This window comes from Bicyclus anynana, chromosome 7, assembly GCF_947172395.1.
Source record: "Bicyclus anynana chromosome 7, ilBicAnyn1.1, whole genome shotgun sequence".
NCBI lineage: Eukaryota > Metazoa > Arthropoda > Insecta > Lepidoptera > Nymphalidae > Bicyclus > Bicyclus anynana.
In genome coordinates this window covers 5,535,026-5,556,485 of record NC_069089.1, presented here as the reverse complement: position 1 = coordinate 5,556,485, position 21,460 = coordinate 5,535,026, and the positions used below count along the sequence as shown (strand labels likewise).

Below are 21,460 nucleotides of genomic sequence, written 5' to 3'. Positions count from 1 at the left end.
TGAAAACGGTTCACAAAAAATAAAATAATAATGACCAAGTCATTATTGTCATTATTATATTATTCAGTCTTCATTGCTCTACAAGGCACCAAGTTAGTACTAGGTACTCAAATTCGATTTATCTTACTGGTTACAGAAAATCTTAAAAGAAAGAATAGCTCAGTATTTCCTAGCATAACCCAGGAGCTCGTGATCTAAAGCCACAGGCTAACCACTGGACCAACGAGGTATACTGATATTATAAGTATTTTTTTTACAATTTAGCCCTTGACTACAATCTCACCTGGTAACAGTAAGTGATGATGCAATCTAAGATGAATGCGGGCTAACTTGTTATGAACACCCCTTTCGGTTTCCACACGACTTCGAACTGGAACACTAAATCGTTTGGCGGTACGCCTTAGTCGGTAGGGTGCAAACTAGCCACGGCCAAAGCCTCCCACCAGCTAGACCTTGGCCAATTAAGAAAACCTCAATCGGCCCAGCCGGAGATCGAACCCAGGATCTCCGTCTTGTAAATCCACTGCGGCATGGATTGGAAAAAATCGTTTATCGTAGTGTTTTACGGGGACAAAATCATCATCAACATCAACCCATACCCATCGGCTCACTGCTGAGTTCGAATCTCCTCTCAGAATGAGAGGTAACAATGGTCCACCACGCTGGCCCAATGCGGATTAGCAGGCTTCACACACGCAGAGAATTAAGAAAATTCTCTGGTATGCAAGTTTACTTACGATGTTTAATTACATTTAATTTCGTAAAATGCACATACATGCCCCGGGCTGGTTCGGTATATTAACTTGACTATCACGGCTCAAAAAATCGATAAAATTAAAATATGGTACGCATCGCAAGTCGCAAAATATTTGTCTATTTACTTCTCCGTCTACGGGTGAACGACTGAAAAAAAAATACGAATGACAAACTGACAAGTGAATGATCAATAACAGTTGACATTGACAATAAAATCATTAACCAAAAAGGTTTGTTTTCATGTTTTGTTTGTTTGTTGCATTCAATTATGACTTTTGTAAAAAGTGGAAACTTTGTTTTGTGTCCATATTAATTATTAACCAAATAACTTTACATACCTTACTTACTCAGTTACATATTATCCATAAAACTATTGTTTTAAAATCAACGCCTACAGAACTTCATCATGTCCACCCGCGAAATACTTACTCTACAGTTTGGACATTATTCCAACTACGTAGGAGCTCATTTCTGGAATATCCAGGAACTGGGTTTTGACTACACTGGTACGGTAAAAGCAGAGTGTAATCATGATATTCTATATCGGGAAGGACAGACAGCGAACGGAGAGGTAACCTATACTCCTCGCTTGCTTTTGGCGGATTTAAAAGGATCTTTGAAAACATTGCCGACTTCTGGAGGCTTAGAAGAACCTCGTGTAGAAGAGGATCTTCCATGGCATACTGTCGAAAGGGTAGAAGAGCCAACAGCCAGCAAAAATGAATTCTTGCATGATATAGATGGTGAAAATTCTTCAAACATAAATAATAAAGAATATAATTTTGAACAAGATGTACAAACTTGGACTGATTATTTGTATCCTCGATTTCATCCTCGTTCAGTTAATGTAATTAAGGAATATCAACATGGAAATGAAAATGTAAGAAACATTATAATTTTGTTTATATATTTACACCAATTTTTCAAATGTGATTTGTATATTTTTATACTTTCAGGAAAGCTTTGACTACAACTGTTCTGGCAGAGAAATTTGGAAATCAAATTTTGGAGACACATTTTCTGACAAAATCAGAAAATATGTAGAGGAATGTGATAGTATGCAGGGTTTTCATGTAAACTTTGACTGCACAGATGGTTTCTCTGGCCTTGCACTAGGCTGTATTGAACACCTGGCTGATGAATACAACAAAGTCATTTTAGCTTTCCCTATTATTGCATCTTACTTCTCAGATAACAATCCATCTACTGAAGATGAGAGAGAAAAAGCAAACATAAAAGATTCAGTAAGATTAGTTAATGTTGCATTATCCATTGAAGAGTTGTCACAACATTCCGCTTTATTTGTACCTTTATGTACTGGTGAGAAGGGATGGAGAAAGCCTGGCGCTCCTAGAGCGTTTGACTACATCAACTACAAGCCAGAACAATATTACCATTCTTCAGCATTACTTGCATCTGCTATTGATACATTGAGTCATAAATATAGGCATAAAGCTAATGTTCATACAATGTCCGATATATGTGCCGACATGACCGGTTATGGAAGAAAAATGGCTGCAGCATCATTTGGAATGCCTGTAGCTTTAAAAGAATCTGAATATCTGATTGACTATTTAAATACCATCTCAAAACCTCTTTACAAATCCATCACACCTAGCTGTAAAATTGCTACAGATAAAATTTTCCAGCTTATCACTGTTAGAGGAATCCCAGAATCTTATTTAAAAGCACCCATGAAGGAAGCTAAAGATCAAATGAAACTTGCTGCATACAGATGTAGCAATGTAAAAGAAATGTTTGAATTATATTTTCAAGCAAATAATTTCTTGTCTGCAACAAATGTTACAGTATCTGAGAAACCACTGGATCTGAAAACACCATTTCCTAATATTTTCTCAGATTGTTTGAATAAATATGGATTTGTTAAAGATGACACTGTTGTACAGAAAGTAGAAAGCTGTCCAGTAATTGCTGGATTCCACAATGGTAATTTCATGTCAGATGTCATTGAAAAACTCCACAGAGATGTGAGCAGGATTAAATTTGCAAAACTACATAAGTTCCGAGAACAGGGACTCGAAGAAGCTGATTACAGAGAATGTCTAGATAGGTTATCAGAATTTAAGGATAACTATGAAGATGATTTTGAGCTTTAATTTTTAAATAGGGGTATAGTTAAAATAAATGACAAAGTATAGAAGTTAAACTTTATTAAGATGATTTAGATAAAATAAATCATATTATTTCATTCACGCATTTCAATTATACACATATACACCTATAATGTCTTTCTAATATGATCACGTTGATCGCTCGAGTGCCCTCTCCTTCATTCTTGTAATAAATGCTGCACCTTTGTTCTTTCTGAAGTTTTCGTAAGGATCATTCAAGTTCACACCAACACCTGAAGAAAATACAATAAAAATAAATTAATAATTATTAAATTTTAAAATTGTTTTCTACTAGTGTTCCTTAGTAAACAAGCTTGTATATTAAAATCAACTTCTTTTGGAATATTTATCAACAAACAAATTCAAAAATAATATAAAACTTTTGTCATTTCATACCCAATTTAATTAAAATTATTTATTGATTTATTAGTTACAAAGAGTCCGCCTCTTTGGTGGACTCTTTGACAAACCTCACCCACATAGAATATTCTCAGGTATATACAGGTTCCACAATGTTTTACCTTCACTGCTAGAGACACATGGCATTTAGTCTCTTAAAATGCACACAACTGAAAAGATGCGCCCTGAGAATTGAAGGAAAAGGTCATAATCCACTGGACATCTCATTTGGCTTTAGCATAGATGAAAAATTGTTGGTAATACAATACAATAGCCACACAACAGGGCCAGGCCCTCCTTCCTTCCATATAGAAAAGTATAGTTGCTCTAATGTCTGTTGGTGGGTTCGATGAATAACAAGTATTACTAGCATCTAACTTGCTGTGTGGTCATCATATTTGGCTTACTGCTGAGCTCGAGTTTCCTCTCAGAAAGGAAAAACATCGTGAGGAAACCTGCATACCAGCAAATTCTCTCCATACAAGAGATACATAAGGACTGTTCATTGTCTGAGACCAGAACGGAGTCCACGTCAGATCAGCAGGTAAATTCACTAATTTTGACGTATGTTAGTTGACATATAAGTAATTGAGATCTTCTGAGAGGAGACTTGAATGTGGTCATCTACTAGCATTAAACTTGCCTTTGTATTGGTCCTGTTTATCGCGCACCGTGCCCCCGCTGATGGGCTCCGCGATGCCCTGCCCGGCGGCGCCCAGCCCGCCGGCGCTCCAGCCCATCTTCTGTAGGAGCTGGTGGCCCTTGTTACTGGAATCTATTGTTTGTTGTGACGGACCGGCGTAGGAGCCCCCTCTGTTGAACAAAATAACTAGTAAGTTGTGTTGTACACTTAGGGATTCAAAACAACCTGTTTTTTAAAGCTACCACTCTACATTGACCTATCACAATGGCCTACTATGATGATTATTTCACGCTGAAAGCTCATGTCGGATAAACACGGGTTGACAACAGAAGCGGATTTAAAGAGAAAAACACGATTATTGAATGGGAACCTATAAGGTATAATAATTACCACTAAGAATGTTACCAACAAATCCTCGAGTGGCAGAGAACCTTGAGTGAAGTTCCCGGAATTGTGAGCATTGTATGTAGGGTTAAAGACGTCTTTTAAACTAGTTAACATTTCGCTTTTTCACTCAAGTCATTCTCCCTGCCTCGCCCAAAATAATCCAATCATCCATCCATTTCTCACGTGTTCGTCGTGCTCTTGCGCTGCGACGTTGTGCGTTATCGCAACGGACTTGCATATAATGCGTTGATCAGTTGCGACGCCGCAATGCTAAGCACTAATGAGGCATCTGCTCTTAAGCCTAGTTCGAACTACTTTAGCATTTTAGTTGAGTAGCGTACTAAACTACTTCCTACTGTCTTAAAATAGTTTGCACTTTATTCAAGTACATTTCACAAGTGAGTGGTGGTTTGCAAGATGAACAACCTACATAGCAAATAAAGTAAATAAACTGATTAAGCTACTTGACTACTGAATAACAATGGCTTTAATTGAAGAAGTGGATGAAGAAATTTGTATGATTAATAAAAAGAAGCTATGGGTACGAATATGAACGACGAATTGATTCTTCGCTCCAGCGTAACGTAATTTTATGATTTTAGGAGCAACTAATAAACTCAACTAATTTGTCAGGTTCGGACTTGTTTAGTAGTGAATCAGTGAGTGTGGACAGGTGGTATAGGCGCTACTCGCGCGTTAAAATAAAGTAAACTCAACTAAACTATTTACTAACCTACTCGACTAAGTTTTTGGTGTTCAGACACGTTTAGCGACTAAAGGAGAAGGTACATTTTAGGCCCACTCTATCATTAAAATTTAAAGAATACAAGGATTTTATTAAATAACTTAATAGATCTAACTAAATAAAAAGAAATGAATAAAATTAAAACCCAAGTTTTTGACATAAATCAAGATGCAATTAAAGCAACTATGACATGACGATTGACTGCAAACGTCAAATTGACTACTGCATTGAAAACGCCATCAATCCGCCATTATTACCCATAATATTGTTGCATTTCTTGGGAGAGAATGAATATTATTTCGAAAGAATTAAAGTAAATTCGTAGATTTGTATAATCAAAAATAGTAAAAAAATGTATTTTCTTTTATTTCAGCCAGAGTACAATGACTGATCCTGGGCTCCATTTTGGACCATCTCCTTTTACGCTACTCAACTAAACTGCTAAACTAGTCTGACCAAGCTTTTAGATGAAGTAGATGTTATCCTCACAGAAAACTAGGCGGCGTCGGCGACCGGGAGCGTTCGACGCGGCGCGAGCGCGGGGGCGAAGTCTCGCGCGGCGCGTGTCGCTCGGCGCGCTCGCGGGACCGGCTGCGGGACCGGGACCGCGACCGCGACCGGGACCTTCGCCGACCTGTAAACAAACATGACAAATCATCATCATCATCATCATACTCAGACTAATAACATAAGAACCTGCCTCGGTATTCTGCTGTCAAAGTATATGATCAACGATCTAATGCGTTAAAAAAACTATCTGTGTACAATTGATATTTCATAGTTGTAATCGTGTTCGTCGTGTAAAGAGCTCCGTAAAAATACCTTTTTGTGTATGTTGTAAAATTTTAGTTTAACATATATTTTAAACCAATTTAAGCTTTGTTTGTAAGTTTGGGTGCGATATTAGTCCTTACGTAATTAGTCTGATGGACGTCCACTGCAGGACATAGGTCTTTTGTAGGGACTTCCGAACATCACGATACTGAGCCGCCTGATTCCAGCGAATCCCTGCGACTCGCTTGATGTCGTCAGTCCACCTGGTGGGAGGTCGACCAACACTGCGCTTGCTAGTGCGGGGTCGCCATTCCAGCACCTTGGGACCCCAACGTACATAGGCTTTTCGAACTATGTGCCCCGCCCACTTTCAGCTTCGCGACTCGTTGAGCTACTACGGTGACTTTCACACAGCAAATCTTTATGAACCATGTGTCCCATGGGACGACTTGTGTAAAATTATCACGCTTATAATTATTAACAGCCGATGGACATAGACGTCTTGCATGGATCCAAACACCAGTCTGGAGCCGCCAGCATCAAAGAGACTCCCAGAGAACCAGGACTATAGTCTTCTTCAATTAATTAATCAAGCCAATAAATCAAACCAATAGTTCTTGAGCCCTCAAACCAAACAAAAAGGTAAACGGTAAAAGTTGCGAAAAAATCATGTACGATGTACGATCCACACAAATTCCTTTCGGTTTCTACACATTGTACCGGAACGCTAAATCATTTGGCGGTACGTCTTTGCCAGGTGGTAACTAGCCACGGCCAAAGCCTCCCAGACCTGGAGCAATTAAGAAAGCCTCAATCGGACCAGCCGAGAATCGAAACCAGGACGTCTGTTTCATATCAATCCTGACAAAAAGTCTGAAACTTTACCAGACTGGCACAGCAGTGCTGTATGAAGGCAGGAATAACATGACGGTAGAACTGCCCCGAAAGAGCTCTGCTACTACTAATATTGAGAGTATAACTTAACTTGTCTAGACTTACTCTCTCTCTCCCTGTCTCGTCGCCATGTGTTTTTTCTTCTCGGCGAAGGCGATCTTGATTTGGACTTCTTCGGTGAAACTTTCTCTGGAGATTTACTTAGCGACCTATAACAGCATTGTATTGTTAAATTCTACATGAATAATAATAATCCAAGTTATTAATGCTGACGGCCGCGTGGTGCAGTGGGTGGGTACCCTGCCTTCTGGATCCACGGTCATGGATTCGATTCCCATAACAACAAAATTCGACAATGCCCACATGGTTTTATTATCGTACTAGATTCCTAACCAGAATCGTTATTTTGTTTTACTTCCATTTTATATCCGTATGGCGGGTATAGTTTTCATATACTTTGGTGCCTGTTGTCCTTTATAATAATTGCAAGAAGGCTTACAAGCACTTTTGGAACGTCAAGTTTGACTATTTGTAAAGACTGGTTCAGAAGGCAGGTTTTGATGAGCTGGCAAGAACCCCAACAGTTTTAAATAATAAAAAAATTAAAAAAAAAATATACACTATAATTTACACTAGTTGAAATCATTACATTTTTTATCACTTCCTATGTGAAGGTGGTAGCTGATCCAATGGCATCCAAGCATAAAGGAATTAATTCATTGAGTAATCACCTTGACTTAGTAATTGAACTTATGCATTGGCAGGACCATAACCATTTTGGAGAACTTGTTAAAGAAGCAAACAATAAGCGGATGTAAATAACTAACTATTAAGATGGTTTAAATCTCCTTTTCCTTTGTAAATTTTAAATATTTGATGAATGTGTGAATTCCGCCTCCAGGTAGTGGAGAGGGTTTAAAATCAAAATACATACGCACTTTGACAAGGTTTAATTGAGAATACGTGATAGCCCAGTGGATATGACCTCTGCCTCCGATTCCGGAGGGTGTGGGTTTGAATCCGGTCCGGGACATGCACCTCCAACTTTTCAGTTGTGTGCATTTTTAAGAAATTAAATATCACGTGTCTCAATCGGTGAAGGAAAACATCGTGAGGAAACCTGCATACCAGAGAATTATCTTTATGCACTGCGTGTGTGAAGTCTGCCAATCCGCATTGGGCCAGCGTGGTGGACTATTGGCCTAACCCCTCTCATTCTGAGAGGAGACTCGAGCTCAGCAGTGAGCCGTATATGGGTTGATAACGACGAATTGAGAATAACTTAATACTTATGAATGTTTAACTAATAGACAGCTATTGTGCGTGTGTGGGTTATGTATCCATATTAGACGAATGTTCATTGTGATGGCTTAAAGTATGAAAGTTATGAACGTAATGTTTTGTATGACATGTTTGACTGTGTTAGGTATCTATTTAGCTTAATAATCTCAACAGTCTTATTACCTGTATCTTCTGCCTGGTGGGGTGGGTTGTTTCTGTAAATCTTTCGGTATAGGGCTCGGTGTCCTTGACTTCTGTCTCAAGCCCTGCGCGATGGCTTCTTCTTTGTTCTTCCGAGCTGCGTTTTTAGCCTTGTAATATTCATACAAACCTAACTTTTCCCAACCCTCGCTGTTCAAATACACAAATCATTAATTAAATGAAATTTTATTTTTCTCCACATAAGTTTTGCATGTGACAAAATATAAATGAGTTAGGCTGAAATGTTATCGGCTCTAAGTTAGACGAGCACGTTAGTATCAGAGCCGATAACATCAGAAGTGGGATAGAATTCGATTAAGATAGAAGAGACAGGAGGATAAAACAGGAGGGTAAAAAACCTGTTTTGCAAGACATCAGGAACTATCCCCGCACCTAATGGGTTAGTAAACTGAAAACAAATTGACTATGGTTTTGACTCCCACTTTTTTATCCATATACTAGGGGACCCGGTCAAGCTTCGCTTTCACTTATGTGCATTTCTTCCCTAGTCTGCACTACTCTACTCCTATCCATTGACTCTTAAACACTTGTATGGGAAATAGAAAAGGGTAGTTTTTATGGTTTTCCCGGCAATTATTCTAATTTTTCTCACCTTTCATACCCTCCCTATACATCCACAATAATATCAAGACCAAGATAAGATAAATCCGTTCAGTTGTTCTCGAGTTCTAGCGAGATTAAAGAACAGCAATTCATTTATATATACAGGTTGCTTGGGAATATTTCTCATACCTATTATACACCGTGCTACCGGCAGCGTCTATAATCCGCCGCGACATGTATGTATCCATTACGAGAAACTCTATAGTAATATTTAAAAAAAGCTGAAGCACATTCACACGCTATCGAAAAAAAAAATTAAAATTGATGAAAAAACTTCAGAACATCCTGTTTCATTCTGTTTGGAAAGAAGAGGTTAATGAACTTTAACCTAGTTTCAGAAATTTTGTTGTTTTTAATACCTACATACCTACTATTTTTGATACACCTAGTCGGCGGCAGTGTCTTTACTAGGGTTGTTAATAAAATATCGATATATCAAAATATCGATTATCACTTAATAGCGATAAGTATTAATTACTAATATTTTTATGGACGATATAGCGATAGTTCGATATTAAAACGTAGATATCGATACTAGATATTTTTAACAAGTTTTAATTTTTTATATCCCTCGCAAATTATTTAAACTAAAACATTATCAAACATAATCTACTTTACTTTATTTATACTTTATTACGTTTTTCATATTTTAGTTTATTTAATTGCATTTTATCGAAAATGTCACTGAAATAAGTAAAACGTAATGTATTCAGATAGTATACACTACTTTACCCTCAGACAAAACTTTAAACATGTTTAATCGTATTAATTTACTTGTCAATTTAGTTACATAAAAAATAGTGAAGTTTAATAAATACTTAATTGTTAAAAGTTTTCATTTAGCCGAAAAATTTATTTTGAAATTATCGATATATCGAGAATCCGATATTTTAAAAAATAGCAAGCCCTAGTCTTTTGCGGTTTCCTTTTTGATAACGCCGCTCGCCGCCTAACCCGTAACTATTGTCGGCAATGTCCAAAAATAGGTACAGGTAAGAAATGTATCTTTCGATCGTTTCTTATAACGCAAGGTGATTGGTTGGGTCTTAATAATTCGATCATTCGGGTCACGGGTCTTTCGTGTTTTGTGTATCGTTACGACTCGACTTAAAGTATGTAGTTACTTGAGTCTTAAACTGAACATCCGTAGGACATGAATCGGAACCCTTTTTTTATTCGTTACAAGTTAGCCATCGACTACAATTTCACCTGACGGTAGTGTAGTAAGTGATTATGCAATCTGAAATGAAAACGGACTAACTTATTAGGGGGAGTATTTGAATCCACGGCTTGGCGGTACGTCTTTATCGGTAGGGTGGTAACGAGTCACGATCGAAGTCTCCCACCAGCCAGGACCAAAACCCCAATCGGCCCAACCGAGGTTCAAACCCAGGACCTCCGTCTTGTAAATCCACCGCGCACACCACTGCGCCACGAAGGCCGATAAATTCCGAACTGATCGGATTTTAGGTTGCTATTCTGTAAAGTGATGTTGTACGACTGACCGACGAGTATTCGATCCAGATAATTGTTACAAGTCCAATCCAGTGTGGTGAACAAAAATCGTTCGCAGATTATTTGAGGCGCTGACGGCCGCGTCACTCGCTCACGCACAAGTACTGATCGGGTATCAGAGATTCGATCAATCACGATCGACACAGGTCTAGTACGGGTTAACACCCGTAAATAAAATAGAATTTAATTTAAAGAAATAGGTTAAAGTGAATGACCTCAAAGCTCAAAGGGACCGACTGGCTGCCGACGTGACTGCGGCGAGGAGGTAGGTAGATGTTTGAAAATACAGGATGTGTTAAAATAATCGATTTTTGAAAGTTTATTACAATTGTAACTCCTTGAATTGTACTTTGTTTTTTTTTTTAATAACACTGATGGATAATAGACATTGGGTACATTATGTGGGATTTTGGTTGAAGACGAATAACGTAGCGCGGTGTATATTAGAGAATATATATATATATATAATATTATATTCCTTAATCAATAATTCTCATTAAAGAATATAACCCTAGAGGTATGAGAAATATTCAAAATGTTCAAGAAACGTATGAATATTTTCAGTGTAAATAATATTTCTTTTGTAAATAGATCTTAAAATGTGTCCCTTATACGCATCCTTAAAATAATGACGTAGCCAAACTTATTCATTGATTTAAATGCAACGATAGTTAAAGGCGTGTGTTACATGGAAAGTTGGAATTATTTGAATTACTTTGTATAAAAATATAAAAACTTTTTTTTCAATTAATAAAATATTAATTAAACAGTTTCGCTCCTATAAGTGGTCTTGTCAACACCTTGAAGTTATGGGAAATATTCCCGAGCATCCTGTTTATAGGTTATATAAGATGTTGGCTTAGAACCCAGAGCTGTAAAGTCATTAAAAAAAGGAAGAGTGTATTTGTCTTACTTGTCTCTGGGTCGTTCGTGATTGGGCGAGGCGTAGAAAGCGTCCACCGCAGCGAGTAGCCTCTCGTTGGGCGGCGCCGGAGGTGGCAGACGAATCTTCGCGGGGTCCAATGGCTTGTATTTATCATCTTCCAGCTAGAAAACATTATTTTAAAGTGCTTTTGATGACCTCTGGCGCAGTTGCTTTAGTTCTCAACAAAGAGGTCGGGTTTATTTAGGATTTATATTTTCTAAATTGGCCCATGGTTTGAATTGGATTGGTTTTGAAATATACATTGTGCCAAAAACTTTTACCACCAGACCAGAGGTAAAAGTTTTTGGCACAATGTATATTTCAAAACCAATCAAAATGATTCCAATCAAAAATATTGATAAAAAAAAAATATAGTGAATCATTTATTTATTTTGTTATTATTCGCGTAAAACTGACGATTTTAGCAATGCGACAGAAAAATCTCTATATTTATTTCACTTTGAAACAATGTTCAAATGACTTGGCAATTAAACATACCATGTCCTAATGAGACTAAAAAGAGAATTTTAACATTCATAATTATAGTCTGGCAAGTATGTTGTCATCAACATAGTTATGATATGCGGGCGACGGGGGGAAAGACTGCGCGGGTGTGATATCATCCGTGCGGGGAAGTGATGTGCATCAGTCGTGGGTTTTTCATTCATCGCTACACGCCACCCGACCCGCGCGAACCATTTGAAGTGTTACGAATGAATTTGCCAAGCTATAATGGGTTTGTCGAATTTCATCACTAAAATAACTGATGTCAAATTCCATTAGATGCTGTTGCTAATATTATATCTTATAAATCTTTGTAATCATTAAAAAAAAACATGTGAGTCATGAGACTTACCATAATAAGAGGTACCATCAACCCTGCGGGCAATTCGAAATAAGGTACTGAAGGCATTAAGTCATCACTGTTAATCTCAGGGAACGGAAGGAACCCGGGTGGGGGTTTGCTTAGATCTGGAAGACCATTTTGAAAAGCTAACAACGGAGGCTCTTGAGGCTCAAACCCTGGAGGAGGCTGAGAGAAGTTCACATTTGGAAGGTGCGATAAATCGGGTTCCTCTATCGTTTCCTGTTTCTTTTGACTCGTTATTTGATCAAACGTTTGACTGTCATAACTATTTTCATTGCCACTTATGCTGTTGTTGGAAGGATAGTTGTCTCCGCTCTCGCTTCCAAACTGTTGGTGCCCAGAATTAAAGTTCTGGTCGTATCCTGAATGCTGTTGGTAGTCGTTGAAATTGTTGTTTTGAAATGTTGGTTGCATGTTGTTTTGTTGTTGATTATCTTTGTTCTGTTCTTGGTTGTTGAGTTCTAGTGCTTGTTTTTGCATCTCCATTTGTTGTATTTGCTGCATTGTGTGCGCGACGAACGCTTGATGTTGTGTTTGGTAGCTGAAAATTCGATAAATATACTCAGAGGCACAATTATCCGCCCTCTTAAATATGACGCGAGTACATTAAAGTGGGTGGATAATTGTGCCTCTGAGTATACAAATAAAAACTGCTAACCAACTCAAGTTTATTAGTTTATTTTCAAGTTTTTCATGTAAAAGTTATTGAAATAGAAAATCGAGAAAAAAGAGTAGTGTCAGACTATTTTCAAACCTAGTGATCTGAGTAAAGAGCTTGTTGATGCACAATTTAGTTTACAAAATGTTTGAAACTATACTACAGCTTTTCTTGATGTGTACTGTTTACCCACAAAGAAATTAGAAAACGCATGTCACTGCATAACTATTTTAATCTGCATCATATGTATTGTTTGTTTCTAAAATGTTAATAAAAAATATATTAACCATATTCAATTGTTTTAAGCTTATTAATCAAATATATTTTTATTTATTTAAGAACAAGTTAATTTTTATTAGGTGTGAAATGACTAGTGATTTATACCCTCATTATTTTTAATTCGTTTGGTGGCAAACAGTATTCATCAAGAAAGGCTGTAGTATAATCAAGAACATCCATCAATAATTATGCTTTCGTCTTTCTATATTATGTAAACATTGTCTAATTAAATATCAAAAGTAACTTGGAAGAAATCTTAAGCCATCAAAGTTTTAATAAACAGACTAAAAATTTACATATTAAATAAGTCATTTGATCGGCTTTTGATCCAGAGACTGATCTCCGATAGACAAAGGAACAAGAGAGAAAAAAATAGACTAAAATTTGGTTTTTATATATAAAATATGACATACTTTTCGAATGTGGCTTTCGTCTGTTGCGTCAAATGTGCAATCGCATTAGAGTGCTGCGCTATCAAGTTGTTCTGATACTCTTGGTAGGAGCTCGTGGGGCTCTTCATTTTTTTAATGACCGCAGCATCGAAGTAGTTGGACTTAGATTCCCAGAGCCGCAGCAGCTTGTTCAATTTAGCCTCCTGCTCCTCTGTAACGGCTGAAACAGCAAAACAATGAAGATGTTGTCGTACCAACCAAAGTGACTCAAGCAAGTTACCTGCCTCGTTAACCACAGCTGATGGAGTGACTACATCTATTAAGTGATGATGAGAATGCACAATCAGATAAGAGACCTAAATTCTTTGAGGACATTATTATAAATATGTTACCTATACTGGCATTGCAAAACATTGGAACCACCACATTTTCCAAATTTTTCTTGAGATCTTCAGCGTTTTTGCGTGCACTGTAATTAGGAATAATCGTATCATAGACACCGAATTTTGGGAGTGAATGCAACGGTCATGAAATATATATATATAGAATAACAATATTCTGATTACATTTATATATACATATGTAATATAATATTATAAGAAACATAACAAACTTAGTTTTCTATTATATATTCATTGCAAATAAATTACTAAAGAGATAAATACACTGACATAATGTGCACATATCAAGAACTTTTGTCTCTACAACAGATGTGTCTAAATCTTGACTAAGCACTAAGATATTCCAGAAACAAAAGTTGATCATATTAGTAATGGTGCCCTAAAACATTAAAAAGTAATAAAAAAAGTATATATATAATACATCTAAAAATATATAATATATATTACGTTTTAATATTTAACACACAAAATTAAATTATTTAGAAGAAAAAAAAATAACAGAAAATATTAACACAATGTGCCAGACACCCACATATAATTTGTTTTAGAGATTGTACCCCATAAGCTTACACTAACAATAGTACTATGTATACTGACCAATGGTGGAGAACATCATTGATGAGGTAAATGATGTGGAGCTTTTGTGAGAATGGTGCACCCTGCTGGGTGACTTTCCTCAGGAGGTGCTGTGATATAACTTTCCCCGCATCATGTGATGTTGCATGTTGCAATATCCAACCCTTGCCTAAAACAACCAAAACATTATTTTATTTATAATGAAAACTGCTCATACTAGCGGACGCTCGCGATTTCATCAGCCCCTAGACCTCCTTAATTCGGCCATGTCGCAAAATTCGTTCTTAGTGGACTTCCATTAACTATGAACTACCTCCCTGCTAAATTTTTTAGCTTCGCTTCGCTTTTATATATTAAGATTGAATAAAAAAAAATGCTATTTGTTATAATGTATTTGAGAAATAAGCACAGCTATTAAGTTGGCAAAAAATAACAGTTGTCTATGCTAAATGATAATATTTGACAAACATTTGTTTTATTTGGGTTTTGACAAGGTGCCTAGTGTGTAACTGGCCAATGCAGACATATTGTTAAGCTACTTCAAAAAACTGAGAAAGGATTATCAATTTCACCGGTATTCTCGGAATTGTAGTTTTGTATTTTTGTAAAGTGACAAGATTGATCTAGAGAGTAAGGAAAAAAACATGATGATGATAACATCAAAGCATAAGTATTGATTGTATACCTGTTGAAATGCTATCTTTAGTACATGTGTCGATGATTGGTTGCAATATAGTATCAAGTTCTGAGAGGACAATGTTGTTTTCCTCCGCCATAATCTGTATGGTCTCCACTTGGGCCTTGCTCACAAGTTCATTGATTTTGGCTTGTTGTTGCTGTATTAACACCTAAAACATACTATCAGTTTAGTATTGTGTACAACAAGATAATGTTCTATTAACAATAGATTGTTTTCGATTGATATGTATTTTGTAATTGTAATCTACAGTTATTATATAATGAGGAAACATTTTTGTTTATAAAGAATAAGGCTCTGAAACTATTGGATCGATTTTGAAAATACTGTTACCAATGGAAAGCTACATTATCAGAGAGGAACATGAATGGAAACTATGCTAGCATGCCTAGCATGCTACATAATATATTTTGTCATCATAAAAATGTAAAAACCGTTTCATTATAATCTATTTTTCGAGATAGTGAACTGTCGATGGATTGTGAACCACAACATACAATTTGTTGTGTTATTTTTTGGTGGATTTTAAGGATTTTTTTCATTTGTACATTCACAAATAAAAAAATACCTAAGTTAACCTAACCATTGCTTTCTGGGCCACTCAAGTTTCAGTTCTTAGGAGTATGTATGGAGCTTACAATCTATCAACAGTTCACAATCTCTCAAGATAGATTATAAAGAAATGGTATTTATAATTTTACTGTCACATAAACACAAGATGTGAAATGAGAATTTGGACTATTTTAAGGCCAGTTTGTTTTCAGTTGTTTTAAGTTTTAATTTTAATGATATAAATTAATACAAAAATTACTAGAAAAAGATTAGGACAGAAACAGAGAGGAAAAAAACCCCAAAAAAAATTTATTAACATTATACTTTTTACCAGACTATGAAACTAAACTGAAAGGAAGGGTAATGATGTTTTCGTAACATACTCAACATGTATGTTCACAAACTTTAATTTGAGGCTCTTTTAAGATTAAATATTACACAGCACATATCAGAGCTACAATAATTTATTTATTTAGCAGTAATGCATGTACTAATACATTAGTTGACTTGAATGCCTAATGTTACTAGTTTGGATGTTTGTCTTGTCAGGAATTAAATTAATTAAGTTAAAATTAATCTTTACACCATACTTACAAAAGTAGGAAAGGAGCCCATTTGTGAATTTACAAATACAAATAAATCGGGATAAATAAATTAATCTTTCAAGTATTTGCAATTAATATTTATTTTTCTTGTTACTGATATCTTAAATATTAACAAAAATAAAATAGTGGTAATAATTAAAAGCATGTTGTCTGTAAATTATTATCTTATTATAAAAAAACATGCAACTCATTGTTAATGATAAAATCATGCACTTTGTAAAATGAACACTACCTGCCTGCATTATAATTTCACACTGAAAATTAGAGGATATTGTAGGAAAGATAATTGTTTCAGTATACAAATTTAAAAGTTTAATATTAGAGCATATTATGCACAATAACAAATTGAACATTATGTGGTAACCTAAAACACCAAGAGTGATGGTTTATGAGAGTGTGTATATGCATATGTATACTAAGTACTCAATTTATACTGTTTGCCAACAAACAAATTAAAAATGAGGTTATAAATCATTTCACACCTAAAGGTGCTGATAGACTTGAGCATTCACTTTAAACAGAACATCGAGCATTCGCCGTTTTTATATTTGTCGAACTGAACAACAAGCCAAGCCAAGCATAGAGCCAAATATTGATACAAACATCTTGAGAATTCTAGCGAAAGCTCTATTCAATGCTCGTCAAAAGATCTTAATGAAGATGTCAGACTTGACGCTTGCATGTGCTGCAAATCTGCTTGGCAGAACACTTGATAGAATGCTTAATAAAATATTCTTGTACTTTTGTGTGATGTAACATTTGCATAAATGCTCATTACAAGTGAAGGCTCAAGTATATCAGCACCTTTATAATAATTATAATTAACTTGTTCATAAATTAATGAAAATAATTTTGATTAATAAGCTTAAAACAATTTTTATTAGATATAGGCAATATATTTTGAATAACATTTAATAAACAAAGAATACATAATTTAAAATAAATAAGTTATGAAATGATATGAGTTATCTAACATTATTTCTAATTTGTTGGTAAACAGTACACATCCAGTAGGGCTGTAATATAAATGAGGTATGCATGAAAAGTAAGTTTGTCAGCAAACTGGCTTCACATACCACTATAAATTATTATGGAAACTGTATCAGGTTAAACTTAAAATTAATAAAACAAAATTAAACTTGTGATACATGGTGATTTAAATTTTTAACTTATTTTTATTAACAAATATCAGTAAGGCAGTTTGTTTAGGAGTTGTAGTTGTTGGTTTGCAAACCACATGCATAATTGTAATTTTTTTTTTAAAGATTAAATAAGTATGAGAACATATTTTATGTAAAATTATAAAGTTGTCATGCACACAATTTGGTAATACACAATTATTATGAATAATCACTAGTTCTGAAAAGTAAGAAGTACTTATAATGGTGGTCTTCTTTTAAAATACACTTGATAAGAAACCAACTAGACCACTAATAAATCCTGTTGGTGGATGAATGTTTATCAACAAATACATGAAGGTATACCTAATTACTAGTAATTTTACATCAAATTATTTATTTTTATTTATTATTCTACAAAATATATATTGAAATTAAGCCTAACCATAATGCAACCAAACCACAGTTGGTTTTACTGTGCACTAGCTATTATAAATTACTATAATAATAATTTTAATTAACTTATTCCTTAAACACAATAAATTTGATTATCCCCACACTGGAAAGCACAGTGTTGGTAGACCCCTCCACTAGACGGACAGAAGACCTCAAGCGGGTTGCAGGGAGATTATTTTGTTTGGAAGTCCATGCATGAGGCCTATGTCCAGCAGTGGACGTCCATCGGTTGATAATGATGATGATGAAATTTGATTAATAAGCTTAGAACAGTTAGATAGAGTAAATATTTTTAGAATAACATTTTATTTAAAATAAATTGTCTATGAAATATATATAGTGATTTTTAATTTGTTTGTTGATAAACATTCCACATTGTATTGTAAAGAGTGATCCAATTCATTGATATAGCATAAGCTTGGTATATTTATCTTCATATTCAAGTACATACATAAACTTGAATACAATATGTTTACTCGTTGCCTAGGGCTGAGTATATTTGGTGAATGATGAAAAACAAGTCACTGATAACAATGAGTATGTTGACTTACATTGTGCTGAGCGTTAAGGTTATTCTCCGACTGAGTGATCTGTTCCCTGAGCATGCTGATCTGTGCATTGACGCTGTCGCAGTCGGCGCGCGCGGCGGGCGGCGCGGAGTTGGCAGCGAGCCACTGCTGCAGCGCAGGAGCCGCCGCCATGGACGCCGCCAGGCCCAACTGCGCTGGCGTCGCGCTGGCCTGTTGGGGCAGTACATATTGCCTGTTCTGTGCCGTATAAGCGCCGGCGGGCGCGGGGGCCGCCTGGCCACCGGCTGATTGCTTTAGAACTATAAACAGCGGAGGGTCACTTGAAACGGTTATAACACAACGCAAGCAGCGATCGGTCGCGACCGCAGGTGTTTATTTATTTCCACCATCGTCATCATGCTTACTTGCTTGCTCTGTCGTCACTTTGTACTGGTAGTAGTTGAAGTACTCCCCGCCGTAGAGAAAGCTGAACTTGGGGTTGTTTTTTTGTTTCGTTTTGGTCATCTTCTCGAATTCCGGGCCATTTCTAGCGACAAATTGTGCGAGCTTGTCTATTATATTTCGTAGGTCTTGATCTATAAAAAATACAATGAAATAAGCATGCGTGCAAGTTTGAATACAATTGTAATAAGTAAACGACTTGTACCCTGTGGCGGCTGAGGAAGCTCCATTTTGTTTGGGATTTTGAGGTTAGCAATAAGTACTTTATCAAGGATAAAACTTGGACATTAGTTGTTCTTTTGCAACTGTCTATGTTAAAACAAATTACACATAACACTTAAAGTACATTGAAACACTAATAAATTCATTTACGCGACCTGACTTCGGCCATTTGTATTTTTAATCACAGACGACAAATGATTAATAATTTCCACAGAGTAGTGAGTGAGTATGTGAGTAGAGCTTTAGACCATAGAGAAGAGGAAAGTTCGTTGCCGAATCGAATGGTTGTCGATGTTGCCGATCTCAGACTAATTTAGATTGATACATTCTATTGGACTTGTATCGCACTCAAATTCACCAACGAAATCGTCTGTCGTTTTTTTGCAGGGCCGACGTAAACTCACACATCGAAAAAATTTAACACCAATAAATATATCCTGTATTATTTAACTCCTGTATCCTTACACTACACACAACATTAAACTTTCAATTAAACTCCTCACGCGACGTTATTATAACACAAAACGCTCGCAAGTTTCGTGAACAATTAAGACAATAAATCGATAATTTCATAATATAGGTGTCAAAGTTGTATTTACTTTGACTGTGGCCAACACATGACAACGATGACAGCCGTTTCGTATGACAATTGACATTGACAATGATATGACATTGACATTTTCGTGCAGTGCAGTCGATTGAATTGATTGAGTGTGCTTTGGGAATCGGAAATTTTCAATAAATAAACAAAACGCCGGTAAACTTACAATTACTCTTAATTGCTACAAACATTATGTCTAATATAATTTACAATATGTACTCGCTCATTGCATTTGTCACATACATACCTACGTTTTTTATACCAGATTAATATTTATTTTTTAGATATGGGTCGCCGCAAATCAAAACGAAAGCCTCCGGCTAAGCGAAAAGCTATAGAACCCCTTGATCAACAGTTCAACTGCCCATTTTGTAATCACGAAAAGTCCTGTGAAGTTAAAATGTTTGTATATTGGGTGCAAAAATTGTTTTTATTAGTAAATTGTAATGGTTGTCTTATATGGATTTTCTTTCTATGCAGGGATCGAGCCAGGAATACAGCTCGAATACAATGTCGAGTATGCTTAGAAGATTTCCAAACTACTACTAATGTTTTGTCTGAGCCTATAGATGTTTATAATGATTGGGTGGATGCATGCGAAACTGCAAATTAATATTTTAATTATCTTCTTAATCAATATGTGTATTTTTAATTATATTTTTGTGTACGACTTGTATTTTTGTGTCAAGATCTTAATTAAGTTTTTAAATAAATGTATTTAAAATTAAATTACATGTTATTTGTGATAGGAACATTGTTTGTCATCTTAAATATAAATAATCATTAATCTTCCTTTTAATATAAAATAGTTTGATGCACTGTTTGGCTAGTGTTAAAAGAAAATTATTTCCAACTGTTAAAATAAAAACAGTTTTAATGAAATTCATCTATTTATATAATTATACCTTTTAACTGATTTTAGTTTTATACAATTATATTAGATTCCTACTGTTAAAAGTTGGAGTAATAGGATTAAGGATTCGTAATAACCTCAATTATATATTAAAGGACTTTTTAGAGAAATTTTACAAGAGAGTTGTTTTTCAAGAGTTTTCATAATATTTTTATGCAGTTCTAGGCACACACAAGATGAGTTCTAGGTGTTTTAAAATGATGATCTATATGTATACTAAGCTGTATTTTATTAACTGGAACTGATCAAGTATAGTCAGATGCAATTATTTATTGTAATTATAAGCCAACCAGCTGTCGCTAATGCTGAATGCGCCGATATTGTTTTGCTTCTTATTCATATATCTATCCAGCCGGTTCTTAAACACATTCAGTGATTTGTATTTTTTATTTTGTAGCTATCACATTCTCGGGCATTTTATTTCACAATTTAACTACTCTATTACTGAGGAAGTTTTTGAAAGGCTTAAGGGTAGCTCTTTGGCATTTGAGTCAGTTATTATATCCTCTCAGTCTCAATTTAGGGTTACTTTCTATAGTTTGGCAAGTTCGTTGATGACACTCCCATGATGTGCGGGCGACAGGGATAGTGAATAATTCTTTTAACTCCTCAATCATTGGCAAAAGCATGAGGCGACGGTAAGTGGTTATATGGCACATGCAATGTGATTCCCTGTTGCTGCTCTTCCTACATTGCTGTTGAGGCCTATATTTATTACAGATACACATGTTGATCAACATAATTTATTTTAAATTCGTAAATCCATCAACATGACTACTAAATGGATAGTTTATTAAATTATAGTACTATGTATAGTACAAAAATCTATTTATGACTTCATTATTTAATACAATTTTAATTCTAATTTGTTCATT

General features: G+C 35.5%; 3 protein-coding genes across 5 annotated transcripts; 2 read left to right on the top strand and 1 right to left on the bottom strand.

Moving 5' to 3' along the window:
- The first annotated feature begins 955 nt into the window (after positions 1-955).
- LOC112058155 (protein misato) lies at positions 956-2,965 on the top strand. Its single transcript, XM_024098846.2, has 2 exons — positions 956-1,636; positions 1,713-2,965. Exons 1-2 carry the CDS (start codon positions 1,163-1,165, stop codon positions 2,871-2,873), a joined length of 1,635 nt encoding a protein of 544 aa, XP_023954614.2. The 5' UTR covers positions 956-1,162; the 3' UTR covers positions 2,874-2,965.
- Positions 2,911-19,277, bottom strand: LOC112058154 (calcium homeostasis endoplasmic reticulum protein). 3 transcript variants are annotated; one of them, XM_052882684.1, is made up of 14 exons: positions 19,055-19,277; positions 18,813-18,983; positions 18,430-18,707; positions 15,136-15,298; positions 14,472-14,619; positions 13,866-13,942; positions 13,495-13,693; positions 12,133-12,685; positions 11,265-11,398; positions 8,195-8,362; positions 6,823-6,939; positions 5,552-5,698; positions 3,931-4,100; positions 2,911-3,121 (listed from the first exon to the last, which is right to left on the bottom strand). In XM_052882684.1, the coding sequence occupies exons 1-14, from the start codon at positions 19,077-19,079 to the stop codon at positions 3,018-3,020; spliced, it is 2,454 nt and encodes an 817-aa protein (XP_052738644.1). In that variant the 5' UTR covers positions 19,080-19,277; the 3' UTR covers positions 2,911-3,017. The 3 variants fall into 3 exon arrangements, with proteins under 3 accessions (XP_052738644.1, XP_023954612.1, XP_052738645.1); XM_024098844.2 differs by having other exon boundaries at positions 5,552-5,696; positions 6,836-6,939; positions 19,055-19,276; XM_052882685.1 differs by lacking the exon at positions 19,055-19,277 and having other exon boundaries at positions 18,430-18,618; positions 18,813-18,952.
- A 394-nt stretch (positions 19,278-19,671) lies between these two features.
- LOC112058153 (transcription elongation factor 1 homolog) lies at positions 19,672-20,401 on the top strand. The gene is made up of 3 exons (XM_024098842.2): positions 19,672-19,828; positions 19,957-20,074; positions 20,153-20,401. The coding sequence occupies exons 2-3, from the start codon at positions 19,959-19,961 to the stop codon at positions 20,283-20,285; spliced, it is 249 nt and encodes an 82-aa protein (XP_023954610.1). The 5' UTR covers positions 19,672-19,828; positions 19,957-19,958; the 3' UTR covers positions 20,286-20,401.
- Positions 20,402-21,460: the final 1,059 nt, after the last annotated feature.

Excerpts from the sequence above, each read along its gene's own strand:
- LOC112058155 (XM_024098846.2), top strand. The coding sequence starts at position 1,163 with ATGTCCACCCGCGAAATACTTACTCTACAGTTTGGACATTATTCCAAC. Across the intron at positions 1,637-1,712 it reads ATCAACATGGAAATGAAAAT|GAAAGCTTTGACTACAACTG; the intron begins GTAAGAAACATT and ends TTATACTTTCAG.
- LOC112058154 (XM_052882684.1), bottom strand. The coding sequence starts at position 19,079 with ATGGAGCTTCCTCAGCCGCCACAGG. Across the intron at positions 18,984-19,054 it reads GCTTCCTCAGCCGCCACAGG|ATCAAGACCTACGAAATATA; the intron begins GTACAAGTCGTT and ends TATTTTTTATAG. Across the intron at positions 3,122-3,930 it reads TAAACAGGACCAATACAAAG|GTGTTGGTGTGAACTTGAAT; the intron begins GCAAGTTTAATG and ends TATTTTCTTCAG.
- LOC112058153 (XM_024098842.2), top strand. The coding sequence starts at position 19,959 with ATGGGTCGCCGCAAATCAAAACGAAAGCCTCCGGCTAAGCGAAAAGCT. Across the intron at positions 20,075-20,152 it reads AAGTCCTGTGAAGTTAAAAT|GGATCGAGCCAGGAATACAG; the intron begins GTTTGTATATTG and ends CTTTCTATGCAG.